Source organism: Zootoca vivipara, chromosome 11 (genome assembly GCF_963506605.1).
Source record: "Zootoca vivipara chromosome 11, rZooViv1.1, whole genome shotgun sequence".
Lineage (NCBI taxonomy): Eukaryota > Metazoa > Chordata > Lepidosauria > Squamata > Lacertidae > Zootoca > Zootoca vivipara.
Window position 1 is genome coordinate 36,707,586 of NC_083286.1, and position 22,183 is coordinate 36,729,768.

The following is a 22,183-nucleotide window of genomic DNA, read 5'->3' on the forward strand; positions in this document are numbered from 1 at the left end:
TGTAACTGATGTCTATGCACATTATATGGTCGATTTATTCATCTACACTGTATCTTGTTTCACTTTTACATTTTAAGTGTCCAAAGCAGTACACATCATCAGTCGCAATATAAAACGTTTGAAGAAGTCAGAAGCTTGCGAACAAGAAGCATAGCTGGTAAAATACATTTCCTGAGAAGTTATTGGCTGTTATGGCCCTTGAGTTGAGGAGAAACCCTAATAATTAAGAGGGACTTACTTCTAAGTAAATATGTATTGGGTTGGCTTAAGGCAGTCGTGCTCAAAGCAGCCCCCCTGACATTAATGGGACATGTAGTTTTAACTCGATTGCTTTCAGCGGGTCTACTGTACACTTGACTGGATTCGCCTTCCTGTTTCTTAACCAAGCTGAGGAATTTTAGCATGCAAAATGGGTGAATCTTCCACGGGGCTAACTCTCCCGCTGCCTTTAAGGGAGAACCCTGAGTCACACACACAACTGGATAACAAGTTCTTTTCAATACCATGCCTTGCCATTTCATTCCGAAATAAAGCTTCACTCTCCAGGAAGCACCCCGGTCGATCACGACGCGCTCTCAACCCTCGCCTGGCGCTAAGCAAAACCGCGCAAACTCCAGACGGCTAGTCGCGCTTAAACCCGGCTGCGGCGCATGCGCAGAGTGGGACCGGAGCGACTACTATGGAGAGGAACGCCGCGGAGCGGAGAGAGAGGCAACGGAAGGGCGCTCACGACGTCTTTGAACACCTTCGCTACCCCTCTGCTAGTTCTGGATCCGGGGCAGAACGAGGCCTCAGCCATAGAGATGGCCTCGTGCAAGCGGTTCCGGGTTACTTCCGGAAGATCACGCCTCTCCCTTCCCTTTCTCTCTAGAGAGGAGGAAGGGAAGAAAACAGAGGCGAGTCCGCTGGCTTCGGAGCGCGCTGGGCCTTTGCCCAGTCAGCTGCCTCTCCCGCACCGGAGTAAGTGGAATACCATCTGGGGGAGGAGACTTTTTTTTGGGAACGGTTTCTACGTGGTCGTTCGCGCATTTCCCGCCCCCCTCCAGATTGTCGCTTGGAAGCGAGCGGGGCGCCAGACCCGGCGGGTGTGTGAGGGAAAGGAGGGGTCGTTTCTCAGATACTGGCAAGGGGCGGGGAGCGGCTGGGCCTGAGGTACTTGTGCATGGGGGGTGTAGGTGTTACAAACTCTGGGGAGAGGCAGGGTGGTACACTTGAGGGAGACTCCCGGCGGTCGCGAGTGTCTTGCGGGGGTTCTGGTGGCCCCCGAAGGCCTGGCAGATGCTCCGGGTATGGATTGCCGATAAGGAACAACAGCCCTTGTGACGTCAGTGGTGTTCGGAGGTGGTGGTGGGGGTTTGCTGCTTTCTCTGTAGCTTAGCGGCCACCAGAAAGTTGCCTCGCTAGCGCCGGCGATGCCCGCGTGGACTCGCGTGTGCTGCCAAATCCTTCGAACGGAACTGTGTTGAAGAATGTCTGCAACACAGGCAGAAAGAGCTTCTTCCTAAGGCCGCGCTGGATGGTTGCTCGGTTTCATTAAAAAACAAAATAAAATGTGAAGGTTTCATTCTGTATCTGGTGGGCCACTTATGACAGGCAAGGTTCTACCCAGAGCAAGCTCGTTCACGGTTACTGGGGAAATGCTTTATCGGTGGGGCATGGTCTGCGCACAGTGGTGGGGGTGTTTTGAGGTCACCAAAGTGGCTGTCAGTAGAATTTGGTAACTGGCAGGCAAAAAATCAATGACGGCTGTTTAGAGAGAGAGAGAGGCTGTTTAAAAAGATTGGAAGGGAACACACAGATGCTTATATGTACGCTGGTACTAGTAGCCTAAAACGAGGACACCGTTAAGGTAGGCATATGGAAATCGGTGAAATCAGTGGAGCATGTTTATTGTTTAATGTGGTTAGGTATGGAAATGACAGGGAATCATAGAACAGCTTTGCTGGATCAGAACAAACAGGTAGCATCATGTTTCCAACCACAGTGGTTCGCCAGATGCCTGTAGGAACCCCTGTAGGGCACAGTCATTTAGGAAATGTAGAATTTTTTCCTTTTCATCATGATCCAAACATGTATTTAATCAGTGTGTGTTAGGGTAATTGAAGTTGCCCATTAATATGCTTTCTTCATCAGATACCTTCTTTACTTCATTCCTTATCTCCAGATCACTCTGAGTGCTTTGAACAGGGAGATGATAATTTGTGCCCTGTACTAAATTACTTTTGGGCCCTGATTTGTTTTTTTTATAATTTTATTGATATCACTGCACAATAATTACAATCGAATAAAAAAATACAGCCATAACATTGTTGTTACAGTTGTCTTATTTTCCCTTCCCACCCTTCCCTCCTCCCTCCTTTCCCCCTGTCATCCCTCCCCTTTCCCTCCCCCATCAACTTCTCAACCAGATCTGAGTTTCTCCCTTATTTTTCCTTTATACGTTCTCTACATCACTCTTATTTTACTTTACTTTTCTTAAGTCCCTTGAATTCTATTAATTTTTCTTATTTTATCATTTCATTATATACTATCAATTTCATTGTTTATTCATAGAACTTTCATGTATCTAATATGAGATTTGGTTTCTCCAATTTATCCTTTATATATTCTATAAATGGTTTCCAATTATTATTTGAATCTTTGAGTTTTATTCCTTTAATTTGTTCATATTTTATCACCATATTATAATAAATATATAATTTTTGTTGCCATTCTTCTTTATCTGGAACATTTGTGGCCTTCCAATTTTTTGCAATCATTACTCTCACCGCTGCAACAGCATAACTTGTACAACATCTGTCCTGTAGATTCATATCCTCTGGTATCATTCCTAACAAAAATAATTCGGGGGATTTCTTAAATGAGTATTTCAAAATTTTCTTTAACTCTTTATAAATCATTTCCCCAAACACCCTGATTTTATTACAGTTCCACCACATATGTATATATGAACCAACTTCTGTATTACATTTCCAACATAAATTATTGGTACCTGGATATATTTTGGCCAATTTGGCAGGTGTTAAATGCCATCTCTTTTGCATTTTCAATAGATTTTCCTTTAAATCATAATTTGGCGTGAAATTTGAATCCCTTTTCCATAAATTTTCCCATTTTTGCATTGAAATTAATTTTCCTAGATCTTGACTCCACTTAATCATGGAGCTTTTTGTCATTTCTTCTTCTGTATTCCATTTTAATATTATTTGATAAAGATTTTTATATATTTATCTTTATTTACCAATAATATTTCATTTAATTTAGATATTTCTTTTTCAAAACCAATTTTTTATCTATTTGTAATCTTTGATTAATTTGAAAATATTGTAACCAGGTATTTAGAAAATTGTTTATTTCCGAATATTCTTTTAATTTTAGAATTCCCTCTTTTTCTTCTAATAATACTTTATATGTTGGCCAATTATTTTCCATATTAATTCTTCTCACTGCTACTATTTCAAGTGGTGAAACCCACCAGGGTATCTTGGGCTCAAAGAACCTTCGATATTTTTGCCATATTGAATATAAAGATCTTCTAACAATATTAAACATAAATACATTCTTTTTTCAATCCTTTCCTTCATTAAATAATAATGCCACCCGAAAGCCAGTCCTTGTCCTTGCAAATCTAATACGTCAGTGTCTTTGAGTTCCATCCATTCTTTGATCCACATTATTGCAGCTGCGTCATGATAGACTTCAAGATCAGGCAACCAATAACCCCCTCTTTCTCTATAGCCTATCATGATTTTGTATTTTATCCTTGGCCTCTTGCCGTTCCATATGAATTTGGTAATATCTTTTTTCCAATACTTAAAATTTTTCCCTCTTCCCAATATCGGTAAATTTTGAAACAAATAGATCATCTTAGAGACAACACACATTTTTACTAATGATATTCTCCCCAGAATTGATAATTTCAATTTATCCCATGTTTCCAAATTTTTCTTGATTTCTTCCATATTTCCGTATAATTCTCTTGTATCAAGTCAATCCCCTTTACTGTTGTTTGTATGCCTAAATATTTTTTTGTTGTTGCTATCTTTAATCCTGTTTTTTCCTGGAGTTCTATTTTTTCTTTTGCTTCCAAATTTTTCACTAGCATTTTAGTTTTCTCATAATTTACTTTTAGGCCCGCTAATTTTCCATACTCTTTTATTCTTTCAATAGCTCTAGGAATGCAATAAATAGGGTCTTCTGTTGTTATAATTATATCATCCGCAAAGGCTTTGATTTAAAAAAAAATTCTTGCCATTTATAATACCTTTAATCTTTTCATCTTCTCTTATGTTTTTTTAATAATATTTCTAAGGTAATTATGAAGAGAATTGGAGATAAAGGGCGACCTTGCCTGGTGCCTCTCATGATCTTTATTTTATTTGTCAATCTTCCATTTATTAATATATTGGCCTTTTGGACTTTATAGATTGCTCTAATTGCATTTTCCATCTTTTCCCCTAATTTTAAATTTTCTATTGTTTTCAACATGAAGGGCCACGAGACCCTATCAAACGCTTTTTCTGCGTCTATGGATAATAAAGCTGCATGCTTATCCCTTCGATTTTCTAGACACTCCAGGATATTTACCACATTTCTTATATTATCTTTGGCGTATCTCCCTTTAATAAACCCCGCTTGGTCTTTATGTATGATGTCTTCTAATATTCTACTCAATCTATCAGCCAGAATTTTTGTAAAAATTTTATAATCGCTCTTTAGTAGCGAGATTGGTCTGTAATTACCCGGGGCATCTGTATCTGTTTGCGATTTGGGTATCAATATGATTTGGGCTTCTGTCCAAGATTGGGGGATAATTCCTTTCTTTAATATTAAATTCATTAATTCTTTGAGGGGCTCTAATATAATTTCTTGTAATTCTTTATAATATTCTATTGGTAGCCCGTCCGGGCCTGGTGCTTTCCTTTTTTTCATAGTCTTGATTGCTTCTATTATTTCTAAAATTGTTATTTCTTTATTTAAATGAGCCAATTTTTCAATTGAAATTTGTGGTAATCGATACTGATTTTAAAAAACATCAATTTCCTGATTGGAAATTTCTTCTTTTTGATATAATGTTTCATAATTTTTTTGGAAAACTTTTATAATTTCTTCTGTTTTACTAAAAAAATTCCCTTCCGACTTGTTCTATTGATTATTTTTTCATTTCGTTTCTTTTTTATTTCCCAAATCAATAATTTATTGGGTTTGTTTGCCCATTCAAAATTTTTATATTTCCAGAATTGTACTTGTTGTTCTATTTCTTGATCAATTTTTTTCCAAATTCCATTCTTAATATCTTAAGTTCTTGTTCTACCTTTTTCGTATTATTTTTGTATAATGTTTTTTCTTTTATCCTTATTTCCTGTAGCAACATTTCTTTCTTTAAATTTTTGGCTTTCCTCAATTTTGCACTTTGTTGTATGAAATACCAACGCATTACAGCTTTACCCGCGTCCCAAACTTAGACCTCCCCATTGTTGTTTAATACAAGATATTCCTTTAATAAATCTTTTGCTTCCTGGATTATTTTGGTGTTATTTAACATGAAGACATTTAGCCTCCACCTTTTTTCTTTTTGTTCTTCTTTTAATGTTAGAATCATTGGGTTATGGTCTGACAGGGTCTGAGGTCCTATTTCCGCCTTGTGAATTCTTATTGATAATTCCTTTGGAACCCATATAGCGTCTATTCTACTCACCATTTGATGGCGTGCTGATATGTGTGTATATTCTTTTGTTATGGGGTTTTTATATCTCCATGCATCTAGTAAATTTAAATTTTCCATTATTTCCACAAATTTCTTAGGTAATATCGCCCTATTTTTCCCTTTTCCTCTTTCATTCCCTTTTTATCTAATTCTGGATCAATGATTCCATTCATGTCTCCCATTATTATTATTATTTTCCCCCAATATAATTCATTAATTGACTCTCCAAATTTTTCAATAAAACCATCTTGCTTCCATTAGGAGCGTATATACCCACCCAAATCCATTGTTGTCCTTCAAGCGTTGTTCTAACCATTACAATTCTACCTTCCCTGTCAGTCCATATTAATTCCGGATTCCATTTTTGTTTGATATAAATTACAACTCCTCTCTTTTTTTTTAACATCGGCCGCAATAAATTCCTTTCCCAATTTCTCATTTTTCATTACCCTCACATGTTTTTTGTTTATATGTGTCTCCTGGAGACAAATCACATCCCAGTTTGTTTGTTTTTTAGTGTGTGTCCCACCCTGTTTCGTTTTTATTATTATTCAATCCATTCATGTTCCATGAAGTTATCCTGAAATTCATATTTATTCAATATTATCCATGATTTTTTAAAGAAATAGATGTAATTAATTTTTCGGTACAAAGAAAAAATAATTATATTAAATGTACTTAAAAAGTAACTACCTACACTAAACAGGATCAAGGAAATCATAGAATATTTGGCTTTCTCTTATGCGGTGAATTACATTTGTCTTGCTGTTAAATTTCAAACTTACAAAATTACAAACTTACAAAATCAGCAACCTTTGTTAATTAACTTGTCAGTCTCTCTTTCATTCTTTTGTTTCTTCTCCTTCTCCTTCTCCTTCTTCTCTCTCTTCTCCTTCCTGTTCCTCTCCACTGGTGTCTTCTTCCCCCTCCTCAGTCCTAGAAGATTGATCTTTGATTGCTTTCGCTTTATCTCCTCCCAGTTCTTGCGCATAAGTTCTATAGAATCTATCTGCTGCCTCTGGTGTGTCAAATCTCCTCCATCTTCCTTTAAATGAAAACGCCATACCTTCGGGATATTCCCATTTGAAGAAAACTTTTTTGGCCTTCAGTGCTTTGGCGAGGAATTGATATTTCTTCCTTTTGTGTATCAACCGTGGTGGAATTTCTTTTAGGATGATTACGTCACTTCCTTTCATAACTAATTTCTTTTTCCCTTTGGTTTTTAAGATTTTGTTTCTCAACCACATGGTTGTAAAAGTCACTAAACAATCACCTGGCCAATTATTTGCTTTAGCTTTTTAAGAATTGATTCTGAAAGCCTCCTCTATCCGTGTCTCAATGTCCAATTCTTCCAAGTCCAACCACTTCGCCAGGGCAGTTATCAATCTTTTCTCTATGTCTTCATTTGCTACTTCCGGGATATTTCTAAATCTCAAAATCTTCTCCCCCAATTTCATTTGTAGCATCGCGAGGGCGTCCTGTGATGCTTCCAGGGCTGCCCTTTGTTCTTCCATATCTTTATTCATCTTTTCCACCTCCTTTTTTCCTTCTCTTTTTTCCTTTGCAAGAATTTTCATTGAGTTTTCCAGTGACTGGTTTTTGTCTTGTATTTCCTGGATCGTCTCCATTGCCTTACTGGAATTTTCCTCTACTTTATTTATCTGGTCTTTTATTTCTTGCTTGTCTTTTTCATTGGATTCTATTTTTTCTTCCACTTTTTCTACTTTATCTTCCAAACTTTTCACTCTTTCATTCATTTCCTTCTTTATTTCATTTCTTTCTTTCTTAATTTATATAAGGTCCAGTTTGACCTCTCCAATATCGCTCTTGAGACTCAAAATTAAGTCTTCGAGGTCCATTTCATGTTCTGCCATTGATGTTCTTCTTTGTATCGCAGAGCCTGTGTTTAACTTCTTTGATTTTTCCATTTTACTGAGTTGCCTTGCAGTATTTTTTTTACCACACGGTGTCGCCCTTTTGTCACCTTTTTATCTAATGTTGCAAGTTTGTCGTTGAGGTTTCTACAACCACTTGGTGTCACTGTATTACGCTGCATGATAGACTTTTCACTATTTAACAGTCCTCCTTAAATATCCCATTCACTGCTTCCCTGTTTCCTTGTCTGCTTAGTCATAGTTCTTTTAAAAATCCGTCGCCATTTTATTTCTGCTTATTTTCAAATCTCCTATTTCATTAATTCTTTAAAATAAAATTGCATGTATCAATTGTTTCCCAAAAGCACTCACAAATATATGCAGTCCGTCATTCGCTCTCATTTAGATAAACAGTTCTCTTTACAAACCTACGTCCCAGTTCTACGGTTGTTGTATGTATGTTACTTTGTTTTGTAACTTTTGTTGCTTTTCTCCCCAGCTTAGTCTCTCCTTGCTTTCCCCCTGGCAGTGTCTCTTGCTGTATGCTGTATGCAATGCTCCTTTTCCGATCCTTCCCTCTCCCCACAGTTTACTCTTATATTGTCCGATCTTTAAAAAGTCCAATTTTTGTGGGGGGGATCCCTTATATATCCTTTCTTTACCCTGAATTACTTTCACGCCCGGGGATTATTGAAGGGGTTTAATTAAAGGAGTTTTACCGATCGCGTCGGGTTTCGACTCTTTGCTGGTCGAGGTTGATCTTTCTCCGTCACAGTGCCCAGTGTCTCCCCCTCCTGCTTTTTTGCGAAGGTTTCCGGTAGACCCTTTGGGGAACCGCCAACGCCTCAGACAGAAATTGCTTTCCTGTCCTTTTTTGAGGGGTCGCTTAGCCTTGCGAACCCCCTTTTTATCCAGCTATAGGTTCAGGAGAGCAGAGCTCCCCTTTTCCACCCGCGCACGATCCGCGGTTAAAACCGGAAGTCGGGCCCTTATTTAAACATATAGGAGAATCAGATCTGTAGAGTTACAAGGGGCCAGGAGGGTTATCTAGTTAGGCCTCCTGCAATGTAGGAATCTTTTGCCCAATGTGGGGTATGTATCCAAAATGTGTGATAGTAACAGTCTGATGCAACTGGATTCAACATATTCTTTTATTTATAAAATTTGGAGGCTTCATTGGATTCTATACAAGTTTAATTTTTGAAGGGAAAAACCCCACTTGGATCATTGTTTGGCACATTATTTTATTGGCATATTGTTTTATTAAGTTGGGAGATGCCATCAGAATCTATAGAAGTTTTAAATTCTGAAGGAAAAAGAATAACTTTACTCTTACAGAACAGTTGGCTCCTACTCCTTGTTCAAAAGTGGGATCTTGTTTATAGAGGAAAACATATAAATGCTTCTAAAATTGTTTTCATAATTGATTAGTCTTTATTTGCTTGTAGGGACCCAGGTGGCGCTGTGGTTAAACCACTGAGCCTAGGGCTTGCTGATCAGAAGGTTGGCGGTTCGAATCCCTGTGACGGGGTGAGCTCCCGTTGCTCGGTCCCAGCTCCTGCCAACCTAGCAGTTCGAAAGCACGTCAAAATGCAAGTAGATAAATAGGAACCGCTACAGCGGGAAGGTAAACGGCATTTCCATGTGCTGCTCAGGTTTGCCAGAAGCGGCTTTGTCATGCTGGCTACATGACCTGGAAGCTATACGCCGGCTCCCTCGGCCAATAATGCGAGATGAGCGCGCAACCCCAGAGTCGGTCACGACTGGACCTAATGGTCAGGGGTCCCTTTACCTTTACTTTACCTTTATTTGCTTGTAGAGTAGTTGTGGGTGCTGTTTATGAACGTTGGGCATTTCAAGGTAACGTATATGGTCTGCTTAGGCCTTAACCCCCCTTTTAAATATAATGAATTGGAAATAATAAGAGTGCCTACCTTGCTTTCCCAATGCATCTGGAAAATAATAAATACTAATGTTGATGTGTCTGTGCTTGTGAATATTTAAGGAAAATTATGTTGTAACAATATGTTATTGCCAAAAATCACTCTGAAGTTATCAGCTTGTAGTAATGGTTAATATATGTAAACCTTATGACTTACTTTAGTTGCCTGATTTCTGTTTTTTAAATAATAATAATAATAATAATATTTGATATAGGTAGAAGAATACATGTTTACTTTCAGCATAGAAGAGCATGTTCCCAAATTCTTCCAACTTGGGTCATCCACCCTTCCCACTAGAACATCAACAATACAACTTCTTCATTAATCTTCCAGTGAACATACCTCCTGTTCTCTTTCACCAGCAATTCCAGAGTACAACGTAAGTATGGTAGAATTTTAATCTGAAATTTGCTGCCAGAAACAAATCTTGGCTTTTTTAAAAAGCCTACTTGCAGTGTTAACATTATCACATAAACTACCACAGAGAAGCAATTTAATGTCCAATTGAGCTTTAGGTTTGCAGTGAAAATAAAGTTTGAGTAATAAACTTGAGTAGTTTGTATTTCATCACAGTTCTGAATTGTAGCATGCATGTTCACTTTATTACTTAAGTAATTACTGTATGAATGTTTAAATTTAAATTCAAAACACTGGCATGAATAATCATACTGCATTTTAATCTTCCTAGAACTCCAGTAAGTGGTAATCTTCTGACCATCCCACCTGTTTCACCTCCACCTTTTGCCTATAGAAATGGCAGCCCAGTGCATACATCAGCTGCACCTGCATCATTCCGAGGCAGAAAGTAAGTGCATTCTGTGGTTCTCTCCCATGTTATGTTCCCTTAGAATAAAGCACTGTTAAATAATATAAATATAATACTGAAGTGGCCCCCTATTAAAGGTGTAACTCTTTGAGACTTTTTATGACACTTTCCCCACATTTTGTTTATTATGATGCCTATCTTGTTAGATGCTAACACACTCAAAATGGGAAGTTTGGAATCATTTCCCACCCAGCTTTTTTTCTCCACTGTTCTCAAGGGTGCATATTGCTATGTGTTTGTGGCATTGTTCATGCGTTTTCTTTTCCTATTTGCAACCACAGAAAAGCTAGGGAGTGACTATTCCCTTCCCATAACCACAAGGGAAAATGGCTGTGAACACATCTGTTGTAGCTTTGGTAACTTTACTGAAAACAATGGAGTCATACCATATGCAGATAAACAGAGGAGACCCTGGCATTTTTAGGTGTTGGTCCCTGAATCTTTACTGGTATTTTTTTCAAGACCAGAAGCAGTATGCTTTTGGTCTGGTCTGGAAGGGTTGGTCTTATGCTCTCATGAGAATGTGTGAACCAGATTTACTGCTGTACTGATAAGGGTGAAGTGTGTGAGGAATAAGACCTGGCCAGTAGACTGGATCCTGAGTCATCATCGTCCCCCATGGACCACTTCCTCTTCCTTCCCACTTTTATCACAGGGCACACATTGCACACAACTTCTCACTGTAGCACTCTCTTCAGATTCAAAACTGCTCACTTGAATAGGTAGTATTTCAGAATGAGAACTGTATTTGCTGTGCATAAGAATGGCTTGGCAATTTGATCTAGCATTGTTTTCCTATGGGGCACAAAGTGAGCAGTTGCACATTCTTTTGCACCCTGTTTTAAGACCTTATTTGCATCATATCAAAGTTGGGCATTCCTCTTTCAAAATAATACACAGTCTTGCTAGAATATTCACAGTAATTAATTGGTAGCATTGACAGTTCAGTCTCCCCCCTCCTGCATATTTAAGTAGTGAAACTGGAATTGTCAAACCCCTCTTACATTTTTAGGAGGCTGAAAGAGCAGGATGTTCCTTATCAAGTGAAGCGCCAGCGATTTCATTCACCTCATCATGAATCTGCTTCAGCTAACCAAGTAGTGCCTTTACCAGAAGATCACAGGCGGTCATTCCCTGGATCAATTCCTTCACCATTATTTCCAGCACATTACATCTCTGATTTGACAGGATGTGTGCCACCCTTACAAGAAGCTTCATTTCCTGACCTTATAGAAACTGCACTCCCTGTGGCCAAAGATAAGGTAAAATTGAGAATGAGCGCTCTTTTCCTTTCTATAAAGTTTTCTGTGTTCCCAAATCCTGGACTGCAAGAGGAGCTGAAGGGTATTTTAAACAGAGCCAATGTGCTGAATCTTAGAGCAAGGATGACTCTTTGAGCAAGTATAGATTTCCACTCCTGCCATCAGTCAATATAGAACCAGTAACATCATTCCCAAGGGAGGGAGGGAGGGAGAGTGAGTGTGTTGGGATTCTTTGGCACAGCCAGTGCTTTTTGTAAAATAATAATAATAATTAGTTAAAATATAATTGAAGGATGCTGGGGAATGTGCATCTGAATTGTCACCTTTGCCCCAGACTGCAATGGGAATGGCAGAATGTTGAAGGATAATAGTAAATGATTTATCCTGTGGTTGCAAGGAGGATGCCTGCTTCTATTGTAGGAGCAGATTGAAGAAACACATGAAACAGGAACACTGCTTTTAATAGTAAAACTTCCACAGTGCTGATTGTGTTCAAGCAGCACTAGTAACACTATGCAGCCACGTATTATTGCAGGAAGAATAACAATTTTAATTGCCTGTGTACTGTCCAAGAACAGATGTTTTTCTGTAGAATAGCAAAATTTAGAGTGCTTTTAAATTATCAGTCTCACTAATCAGGCTCCTGCTAAATCCTTTATTTACAGTAAATTCTCGTATGACTTTGATAGGTGATTTGGGGGGGAAACATTTTTAAAAGTGTGCACACAAATATATTTACTATATATGTATAATATGTATAATAGATCATACTGATAGTTGTATAGTAAATGCTGGTTTGTTGTTTGTTTTGCATTTGTTAAGCTAAGTCAGCAAATACTGGAATTATTTCAAGTGTGTCAACAACAAACCTATGACTTGAACAAAAAAGAGCTTTGCCGAGCACAACTGCAGAGGGAAATTCAGCAGATCTTTCCAAGTATGTTATCATTCCATACATTTCTGGCACTCAAATAGTCATGTTTTTAATTATTCCCTCCTTCTAAAGAATAAGATTTTATTGTATGGTTCTTTCTTTGCAGATAGTAGACTCTTTTTGGTTGGATCCTCGCTAAATGGATTTGGTACTCGTAGCAGCGATGGTGACCTGTGCCTGGTGGTTAAAGAGCAGCCAGTAAGTACTAGAAGGAAAACCTGCTGTCTGTGAAAATGGCTTTCCAAGATTCAGCTTTTTTCTAAGTGAGGTTGGAAGGAGAGCTGCAGTGTAGGAAGGGGCTGTGATGCCTGAGATCTTTAACAAATTTAGTTAAAAGGAAATTAATGAAATTCTAAACCTGAGTCTTTTTCTTTTTGCATTTTCTGCCACTGCATGATGACTTGGGCCCCCAACAAATCATGGTCAAATGTAAATATTTTTGTGCTTGTAGAACGGTGGTGAAGAATTGGCCTGGTCCTTATCTCCCTTAACCCTTACAGGCCAAATATGATAGGTGGGCAGGGCCACCCACCTTTCGATCACTTGACATCACAAGGACTTCAGAGTGGCATGCCTGTCTTGCAAAGAACCCTGCACAGTACTTTGAACTACTTCAGATCAGTTAATAAATAGTTCTTTAAAGCACTCTGAGCTCTTTGCAAGTCTCTTCAGGGATTGACTGGCAAGGGAGTTCCCAGGGATCTTGCTTTTCTGCTGGGATCAACTGGCTGTGGAGTTGCCCATGGAGAACTCAATTGTGCAGCTGATCCTAGCTGGTTTATTTTCACTGCCAATCAGCCGATTGGCGAGACAGCAAGCCACGCCACATGTGGAATAGGTGGATGTGGTTTGGAGGAAGCAGCCAAGTTGGAACTGGTGATAGACCTAATTATGCCCCCAGGGAAAGGTTCCTCATCCCTATGGTAGAGCCAGTTCATATTACCTGGCTCTTCCTTCTGCCTACTGGGCAATCAGATGCATAAGGTCACACACAGCCACCCCACCAAAGGTATACTTGCAGAATTCACGTATACATTCTTTTCTGTATGTAAAGGCAGAAAACAAGGCAGCTGACATAAGACACTGAATTTCTTTTTAAGATGGGGGGGGGCACACTTCAGAGGAGCAGAACCTGTAGCAAAAAACCAAAATGAATCTGCTTCTCTGTAGCCGAGAAGAAAAAAGGGCAATTAGTGATGGATCATATGCATATTTTTTTAAAGAGCACCTTTTAATAGAATGGAAACTTCACCAGATAATTTGAATAAAATAATCACATTTCTGGAACCATACTATCACTTAGATTAACAGTGGTGGTTTCCTGCATTACACGCTGCATTAGCTTTAATTGTGCTTTTAAAAAGACCTACTTGCATTATTCTCATTCCTCATGAAAGCTGTTAATGATTAGCAATACTCATTATGCAAATACACCTTATTCAAGTAGGGGTTTAAGTTGTATTCCAGGAAGTGTAACCTAACTCGCAGTGTCTCACTTTAGTTCTGATAATTTTTTCTGTTTTCTGATCTTAAGTGAAAAATGGTGTGTGAGCATAACAAGTATTTTTTCAGTAAATGACAGAGCAAAATCACTCCAATTATTTTATTCCTGGTATCCCACACTCCCAGTATTGTTGTTGTTATATTAGAATTATTTATTAAATTTATATGCTGTCCTTCATCTGTAGATCTCAGAGTGGTTCACAAGATAAAAACACAAAATACATAATAAAAACCAGAACAAACCAAGCCAATAACCCCTCCTCTAAGGTACTCTGGCCTGGGGCCATGTAACATTTAATACCTTAAAACTTGCACTATGAACTGAGCACTCAAAAATATAACTAATGGAGGTGCTGTATTATCAGAGTTACATAATATAATTTGGGGGCCTGAGGTGGAAAAAACCAATGTTATATCCAAGGAGTGAAAACACACACACACACACACACACACACACACACACACGACAATTATCTGTCCTTCAATGATACCTCCAAACTGGATTCTTTACTTCGGGTATGTTGCAGGACCTGCCCTGAATGGGACTCCCAGTGTGTTCTTACCCAAGCTCTGATCATTTTAACCCTTTGGGTCTTGTTTCATAAATGACACATGAACGTTAGGGATGCATAGGTTGTTGCAAAGGTGGATGTAGAAAGATGTGATCTCTTAATTAGCTTCTATTTAATTTCATGTGTTTTTAACAGATGCCTCCACTGGATTGTTTTAATAGATATAAAATATTCAGGGTTGTATTCAACACTGCCATTCTACTTGCACAACAAAACCTCCCCCTCTTCCCTGCAGCCCCCTGCACACTATCAAAAACTGCTGCAGATGGTTGGGGGACCCTCTGAAGCAGATTGTGTGGGTATGTGAGGAGAAGAGGGGAAGGGGAAGTCCTGCACTTTTGGATACAACCCTCACTCATTTCCTGAATGCATCTGAGTATTAATGGACGTAATTTATTTCAGATTAATCAGAAGACTGAAGCAAGACACATCCTCAGCTTTCTCCAAAAACACTTCTGTCGGAAGCTTTGTAAGTTCTGGACTATGTTATAGTGAAATTATTGTTGGCTAATGCTTTGTGATATGCACTAATGGGCAAGAAACCCTTACATGAAAAAGTTCAAATTGAACTTAATTAAGACTGCATTTATGCCTGCCCAAATGAATGGCTTGGATTTGAGGTTCCCCGCAAATTCATTATTTAAGGCATATCTATGCTGCCATTCATCACTGGTACCAAGGCGGCTCACAACAATACAAATACACTTCTCTTAAAATCAGCGCATTAAAATACAGCACAAATACAAAAGCCGTAGTAAAGCCACCCAATTGTACTTAATGTTTGGCTTAATCATAGTTGGTGCTTACGTTCTTTTGGAAGGGGTCTGATCCAGGGGCGGAGAGGAGGAGGAGAGTTGGCAGCAGCTTCCCCGCCCCTCTCCTCTCTTGGACACTGGTGCGCAAGTGTGCCCCCTGTGCAAGGTGAACTGCAGTAGGCTTCCTCAGCACCCTTTGGGGGGGGGTGACCCACGCGTGTGCCCTGGGCGGCGTTAACATACGCTCCGGCATTGTTCCCTTCTGTATCTCAATATGGATCTCAGTAGACTGGTCACATTCTAAGATGTCTATATAAGGGCATGGATGGTGTTCCTACTGTTCTTGAGTTGTTTAAGGCTTTATAAGGAAACAAAAGAACACTAACCTTGGATTGGTAGCAAAGTGGCAGCCAGTGCAGTTACCGTATTTCAAAAGTGGGGCTCATGGTGGGTAGCCCCACTCAGCAGCACAGCTTCCACATTCTGTACTAGCTGCAGCTTCCAAACCAGCTTTAAGGGCATAAAGTGTCTTATTAAGGTCATCTGTCAGTGTGCCCAAGGCATTAATCTGCATGCTTTCTTAGTGTTTTTTTAAAAAACAACTGCAGTCGGTCTTGAACTTGGTAATTAATGAGATCTGATGGTTGACCAAATACAATTTTATCCATGAACTGAATAGGAATGATTGAAATGTGTGCATGTTTGTTGCAGCACAGCTTAAGAATTGCTGTGTCATAAAACCCTTTATCATTCTAACTCTTATCTGATCAGGGTAAAACAGTGTAATTGTTTTGCCCAATGCTGTTTAATATATCTGTGAGATGTCCTTTACCCCCTTCCCTTTCAGCAAACTATATTGAGAGACCTCAGCTGATTCGAGCAAAAGTGCCAATAGTGAAGTTCAGGGACAAAGTCAGGTAACTATAATTTCCATTAGTTTTTAGATCTTGTTCTTGAAAAATGTGCTGGGTTCTTTTTTTATTGTGTGGCATAGTTCTTAATAAGATAATGGTTACTGTTACCCAATCCACTGTATGCCCCAGTTGTATAATCAGTGGAAAATGAATCAAAAGTGAGTTGTTCTTTATGGATTTCAGTGGGACTTAAGGTATGTCCTGGTATTTTGATATGCTTGCCTTTTATGCTGTTATATTTTATTTATAGCAGAGTGATTCTCTGTGTGACAGCTGATTTAATTTCTCCAATAAATGGCTTACATAATAAATGGATCGTATTCCATTCATTATTTTAATACAATATAAATGGGCCCTAATTCACTTTAGAGCTGGAGAGTAGGTTGGGAGGCATACAGTGGATCTCTTCTTTCTGCTTTGCCATGTCTTTGTGGGAGGTTGTACTTCATCAGAATCCCAATGTGGCTAAAACACAAGTTTTCATGTCTGTATTTACATCTGATTTGCATTATTTATAGAAATAACAAAGTCTGCAGTGGTTGATTCTGCTTTTGTTTCAGCTGATTCTTCCAGCTTATCTCTTAAGACTTCTTCTTTTAAGTCTCTGTTTTTGTTTTTGCCTGTCTTTCTGTGTCTGTCTTACTATTAACTGTGTTGTACTCCAGTGGTAAAGCACAGACTTTGAACACAGAAGCTCCAAGCCCTAGTTCAACACCTCTAGTTGAAAGGATCAGGTGTGAGGTGATGTGATATACTAGATGTCTGCCAGAAACCCTGGAGAGCTGCTGCTACTGAAGTAGCCTATACTGTGTGAGATGGCTCAGTCATCTGAGCCTTTAGAAGGCAGCTTCCTATGTTCTCAAGGCAGCAAGCAATATTCAGTGATGGTGTGAGACAACACAGAGGGTTTTTGGGTAGTGTAAATAAAGTAACTACGTGATTGTCACCATCCAGCCCTTTAGCATCACACATTCATTTTTTCTGCAGCAGAATTTTTTTTAAGCATTCACTTAACTAGAAGCTTGTTTGTATTCTATCTTCCTTGACCTCTGAAGCATGTTTTTTAAAGCTTTTCTGTTATTGCCTGGTTGGTGGGGATAAATCTTCAACACCCACATTTTATTTAATCTCGGCTATGAAATACTCCCTGGGAGGATGGCTAAAGGGTGAGAGGATGTGCTAGATTGGCATGTTGGCCACTGGAGGTCCCCTGGGGCAGCCGTGGAAAGCTCTGCCACTGTCCTGCTGGTGGTGGTAAGAAAAATAGGATAGAGCTCCAAGCAGCAGAATTGTAAGAAATTGGTTTAAATGTCTGGGAAAATCCAGGTGTTTAAGCAGCCCATATCGGAAGTGTTGATTTCTTTGGCTCAACAACTTTGCCCCCCCCCAAAAAAGCTCACATTTTTTGTCTGGATTTTCACTTTTTGAAATGTGGGAACCCTAAAATAGGATATGGAGGGGCAGAGATCTGCAAGATCCTTAATGCTTTGGTTTCCCCAACATGCCCTGAACATACTCCAGCCTTGAAGATGGCAGAATTAATTCCCTCCCACCAAAGTAAATGAGAGAGCGGGGATAATGAACTTCCCCTGTGGGGAAAGATTGTAACATTAGCAGCTTCTCAGTTTAGAGAAAGGGTGAGTGAGAGGAGACATGATAAGAGGTATATACAATTATGCATTGTGTGGAGAAAGTGGATAGAGGAGTTTTTTTTCTTCCTTATAGCACTAGAACTCAAATATCCCATGAAGCTGAATGTTGGAAGATTTAGGACAGACACTTACTCACAGTGTCGTTTGTTAAACTATGGAGATTGCTCCCGCAAGAGAGAGTGGTTGCAACCAACTTGGATGGCTTTAAAGAGGATTAAACACATTTATGGAAGATAAGGCTTGTGTTCCACCTCCGCTGTTGGCAGAATGTTTCTGAATACCAGTTGATGGGGAGAGTGCTGCTGCACACATGTTTGCTTGTGGGCTCTCTTTAGGGATCTAGTTGGCCACTGTACAAACAAAGTGCTGGATTAGTTGGCCTGATTCACAAGACTCTTCTTAATGGGGAAGGAGCCCTCTCTTCAACACTGGTCCCGCTAGCTGGCAGGGCGTTGGATGTGGCGATAGTTCTGCCAGGGATTCTTGCCTGCTTGGATTGCTCTTCGTTTCTCTTTGCTATAGCACATAGTTTTCTGCCAAGTATCAGGGGGCAAGTACATTATTCTCTGCACTTCTGCTACTCCAAACTTTGTCAGAATTTCCTGGTTCTCTTAGTAAAGTGGAAAATAATTTTGTACCTTTTGTGCTAACTTGCTACTTGTCACAAGGCTTTGGTTTCCAGCTAAGATCAATCCATTACAGTTACCTTAATTATATTAAGTTGTTCAATCCTGCTTTAGAATTCATTAGAATCCATTTTCCCAGGACCTTGATAAATTATGTGTCTGCTTAAATATGTGGCTTGCTATATGGAGCAAATTGAGAGTTAGATTGTGAGCAGCGCTTAATTGTTGCCTGTGCTCAGTACTGGAACACATAAAGCAGCAAATGCCTTTGAGCAGAAGCCAAGTGCATTTTATTTCCCACTGATCCATAGCCCAACCTTCCACATCTAGAGCTGCCAGGCCAGAGAGTACCAGATCTGAGGTGGCATGATAACCTGCTCAGTAAAAAAAGCTTGCTTAAAGCTTCACATTTCTGGTATTGTCCACTCACTAAAGGGTGTTTTGGCTGTTAACACTTTTCATGGATGCAGGGACTTTATCTGTAAATCACGTAAAGTTGAAAATGGTAATATTTGGAAAACTTGCAATTGTTTGTGGCTCAGCAAAGATGTTTCTGGGTGTTTCAGCATATTCTATGGTTTCCAAATTTCTCATCATTGGTATGCACTTTCGGGAATGATCACTCCAGAAAAATGTCTCATTGAAGTGGGAAATAGGTTACAGTGGCAGGAACACTTGAGTTTATTGCCCAACTACTGGGTGGAGATGACAGCATGCTGTACCAAGAAATTATAGGGTTTTAATCCCAACTTTTTCAGACGAGTGACAGTTCTGAAAACACTAGCCCTGTTTTTGTTTACATTTGCACACAAATGAAACACAGATGGTATTCTGAAAAGCAAAGCAGGCTTGTGTTTGTAAATCAGTTCCACAACAATGTTTTTAGTCATACCATAATAAATAATTGTGTTAGGCGCCTGCTGAAAACTTTTTTGTTTCAGCAAACCTATGAAAAATACAATTTAGGGATCTTTATTTATTTTGAAAAGTTTTCCTTAGCTGTGTGTTATTGTGATTAAGCAATATATAAATCCTAATAAATATATAGGATTTATTTGTTAAAGTCCTTGTGCAAATTTATTTTTTTCTCTCCTCTAGCTGTGTGGAGTTTGACTTGAATGTAAACAATGTTGTAGGAATAAGAAATACATTCCTTCTCAGAACCTATGCATACAGTAAGTAATCTGTATTTTATTTATATATATATATGGTCAGTTACCTAAGATGCTCTTTCTGTGTTTGCAAACTGAGATGCTACTCAGTACAGTATCTAAGCTTCAATACTAGATAGGCATACTTGGTAGTAAATCCAGCTATTTCAGCGGGACTTACTTCTGAGGAAACTTGTGTAGGATTAAGCTGCAAACATTTTATTATTATTAAAAACACACCAAATGTGTCGAAATTCAGTTGTTGAGGCATACTTTTCAATTGCTACTTTATTTTATTTGGAGCCGCCCAGAGTGGCTGGGGAGACTCAGCCAGATGGGCGGGGTATAAATTAATTATTATTGTTATTATTATTATTACTTTGTTCACTGCCTAATGCTTTCAGTTTAATATAGGCCTGATATAATTTAGTCTCATAATTTACTTACTGTTCTATTACTATTGTTATTATTATTATTATTATTATTATTATTATTTAGACAAAAGGGACCTGCAACAAAATGTTGTAGCAAGGAATGGTCCTGCTGTTTTCCACTGTACTTCATTCCTTTCCCCATTCCAGGTGTGCTGTTTCCCTACCACCACCACCACACAAACAGTCAGTAGACCACTGAGCTGTTTTGGTGACTCCTTCTCCCCTCCCGTTACATTTTTTTCAAGCTTTTCTGGACTTGTGCAAACCATGAGGCAGCCCCCACTAAACATGAATATATCTCTAATGCACGGCTGGTGCTAAGGATACACCTTCAGAGAATGACTTTACTGTTAGTATATAGGACATCACCATCAATGTCATTTTTACTGAACAATATAAGTTAAAAAGACTGGACTTCGCTCAAAAAAGCTTAAATATTCTAAATTTAAATTGTACCAGGAGACAGCACAGAGAGGAGGTGGAAAGGGAAAGCTTAGGGTTTGAAAACAAAGAAGGGAATGGGGCAAGAGAAGAAAATATAACACGGGATTAGTATAATCAAATATTGTTGCTCTTTCTTATTTTGGCCAGGGAGATGGACCAGCGATTAAGCCCAAAGGCTTCATACAAAAAGGTCACTATTAAGAGAGGTGGATTTCCATAGGAATGGAAGCCACTTCCAAGCATAAGGGACAGCAAGGAAGTACTGGTAAAAACTATTTAAAAGGCAGTACAGTGGTACCTTGGTTTAAGAACAGCTTAGTTTATGAACAACTTGGATTAAGAACGCTGCAAATCCGGAAGTAGGTGGTTTTGGTTTGTGAACTTTGCCTTGGAAGCAGAACATGTTTCGATTCCTGTTGAGTGTGTTCCATTTGTAAATTGAGTCTCCCGCTGCTATGGGTTTAAGAACACTTGTTTAAGAACGAACTTCCAGAACGGATTAAGTTCGTAAACCAAGGTACCACTGTATACCATTTGGTATCTACAATTTTTGAATAGTGGGTGGCAATGATATATTCATTGAAAAAGTGGGAATACATGTATGTGTGTGTGGAGCTTTATAATAGGTGTGTGTCTAATGAGATTGGCTCAGCTGCTCTGCCTGATACATTTTTGTTTGGTTTTGTTCACAGTTGAGAGTCGAGTGCGTCCATTAGTGCTTGTTGTTAAGAAGTGGGCAAGTTTTCGTGGCATAAATGATGCCAGCCGAGGCACTTTAAGCAGCTATAGTCTTGTGTTGATGGTTTTGCACTATTTACAAAGTAAGTATATTTTAAACTTTGGTAGTCTGCCCCCCCCCGACCCCTGACTTACTTACTTACTTGGATTGCTCCCTGCTTACCTTTAGCCACTGTTCTAGAACTTCTAGGAGCATCTCTAGATAAAGTGCTTTTTAACACCTTCACATGGTGCCACATTCTCAGTATATCACCCCAGAATATATATTTTTACATTAAGCATACATATTCCTCTTCTTTCAGAGTTTTGACATTCCTCTGTGGTCTAACTTCATGAAAAAATACTGTAGGATTATTGTTGGGTTTCTTGGGATATTTTAAAATACAGCTAACAGCAGGAAATAAATTGGAAAACCTCCCATCCATCTTAATAATCTTGTCACTAACTCTGTGTTTTAAAATGTAATATAAGTAATAGCTAATGTAAGCAAGTAACTAACGCTGCTGCTATTATTTATTATACATTTCTATAACACTTACATGCAATAGAATGCTGCTCATACTCCTTAAAAAATACCCATTTAGTGGATAGAGATGTGAATTTTCAATAGTGACCATTAATTAATTTTTGGCAATTTGAATATATTTGGTTCTGGGTGCAAGTTCTTCATTTTTCCCACTGCACCATTCTTGTTCTTGTCTTCATTCTTGTATAATGGAAGCCACTTACCTCATCACCAGGAATGGAAAACCCTTTTTAGCATTCCCTTTGGGACAAACTTTTCAGGAGCTGCAGGGTCATTGTTGGGCAGGGCAGGAAGCAAAAGTGGGTGGAGCAAAGGATTTGAC

The 22,183-nt window shown here is 38.9% G+C and overlaps 1 protein-coding gene across 1 annotated transcript in view; it reads left to right on the forward strand.

Annotated features, from left to right (window-relative positions):
* Window positions 1–821: 821 nt before the first annotated feature.
* The window catches only part of TENT2 (terminal nucleotidyltransferase 2), a 37,652-nt gene continuing 16,290 nt past the window's right edge, over window positions 822–22,183 (forward strand). Inside the window, exons 1-10 of the mRNA XM_035099790.2 lie at window positions 822–960; window positions 9,739–9,903; window positions 10,213–10,329; window positions 11,363–11,612; window positions 12,435–12,549; window positions 12,653–12,744; window positions 15,024–15,090; window positions 16,224–16,293; window positions 19,667–19,743; window positions 21,290–21,418. Coding sequence (XP_034955681.2) covers window positions 9,776–9,903; window positions 10,213–10,329; window positions 11,363–11,612; window positions 12,435–12,549; window positions 12,653–12,744; window positions 15,024–15,090; window positions 16,224–16,293; window positions 19,667–19,743; window positions 21,290–21,418 — 1,045 coding nt within the window. The 5' untranslated portion in view covers window positions 822–960; window positions 9,739–9,775. The remainder of the gene's footprint in view (window positions 961–9,738; window positions 9,904–10,212; window positions 10,330–11,362; window positions 11,613–12,434; window positions 12,550–12,652; window positions 12,745–15,023; window positions 15,091–16,223; window positions 16,294–19,666; window positions 19,744–21,289; window positions 21,419–22,183) is intronic.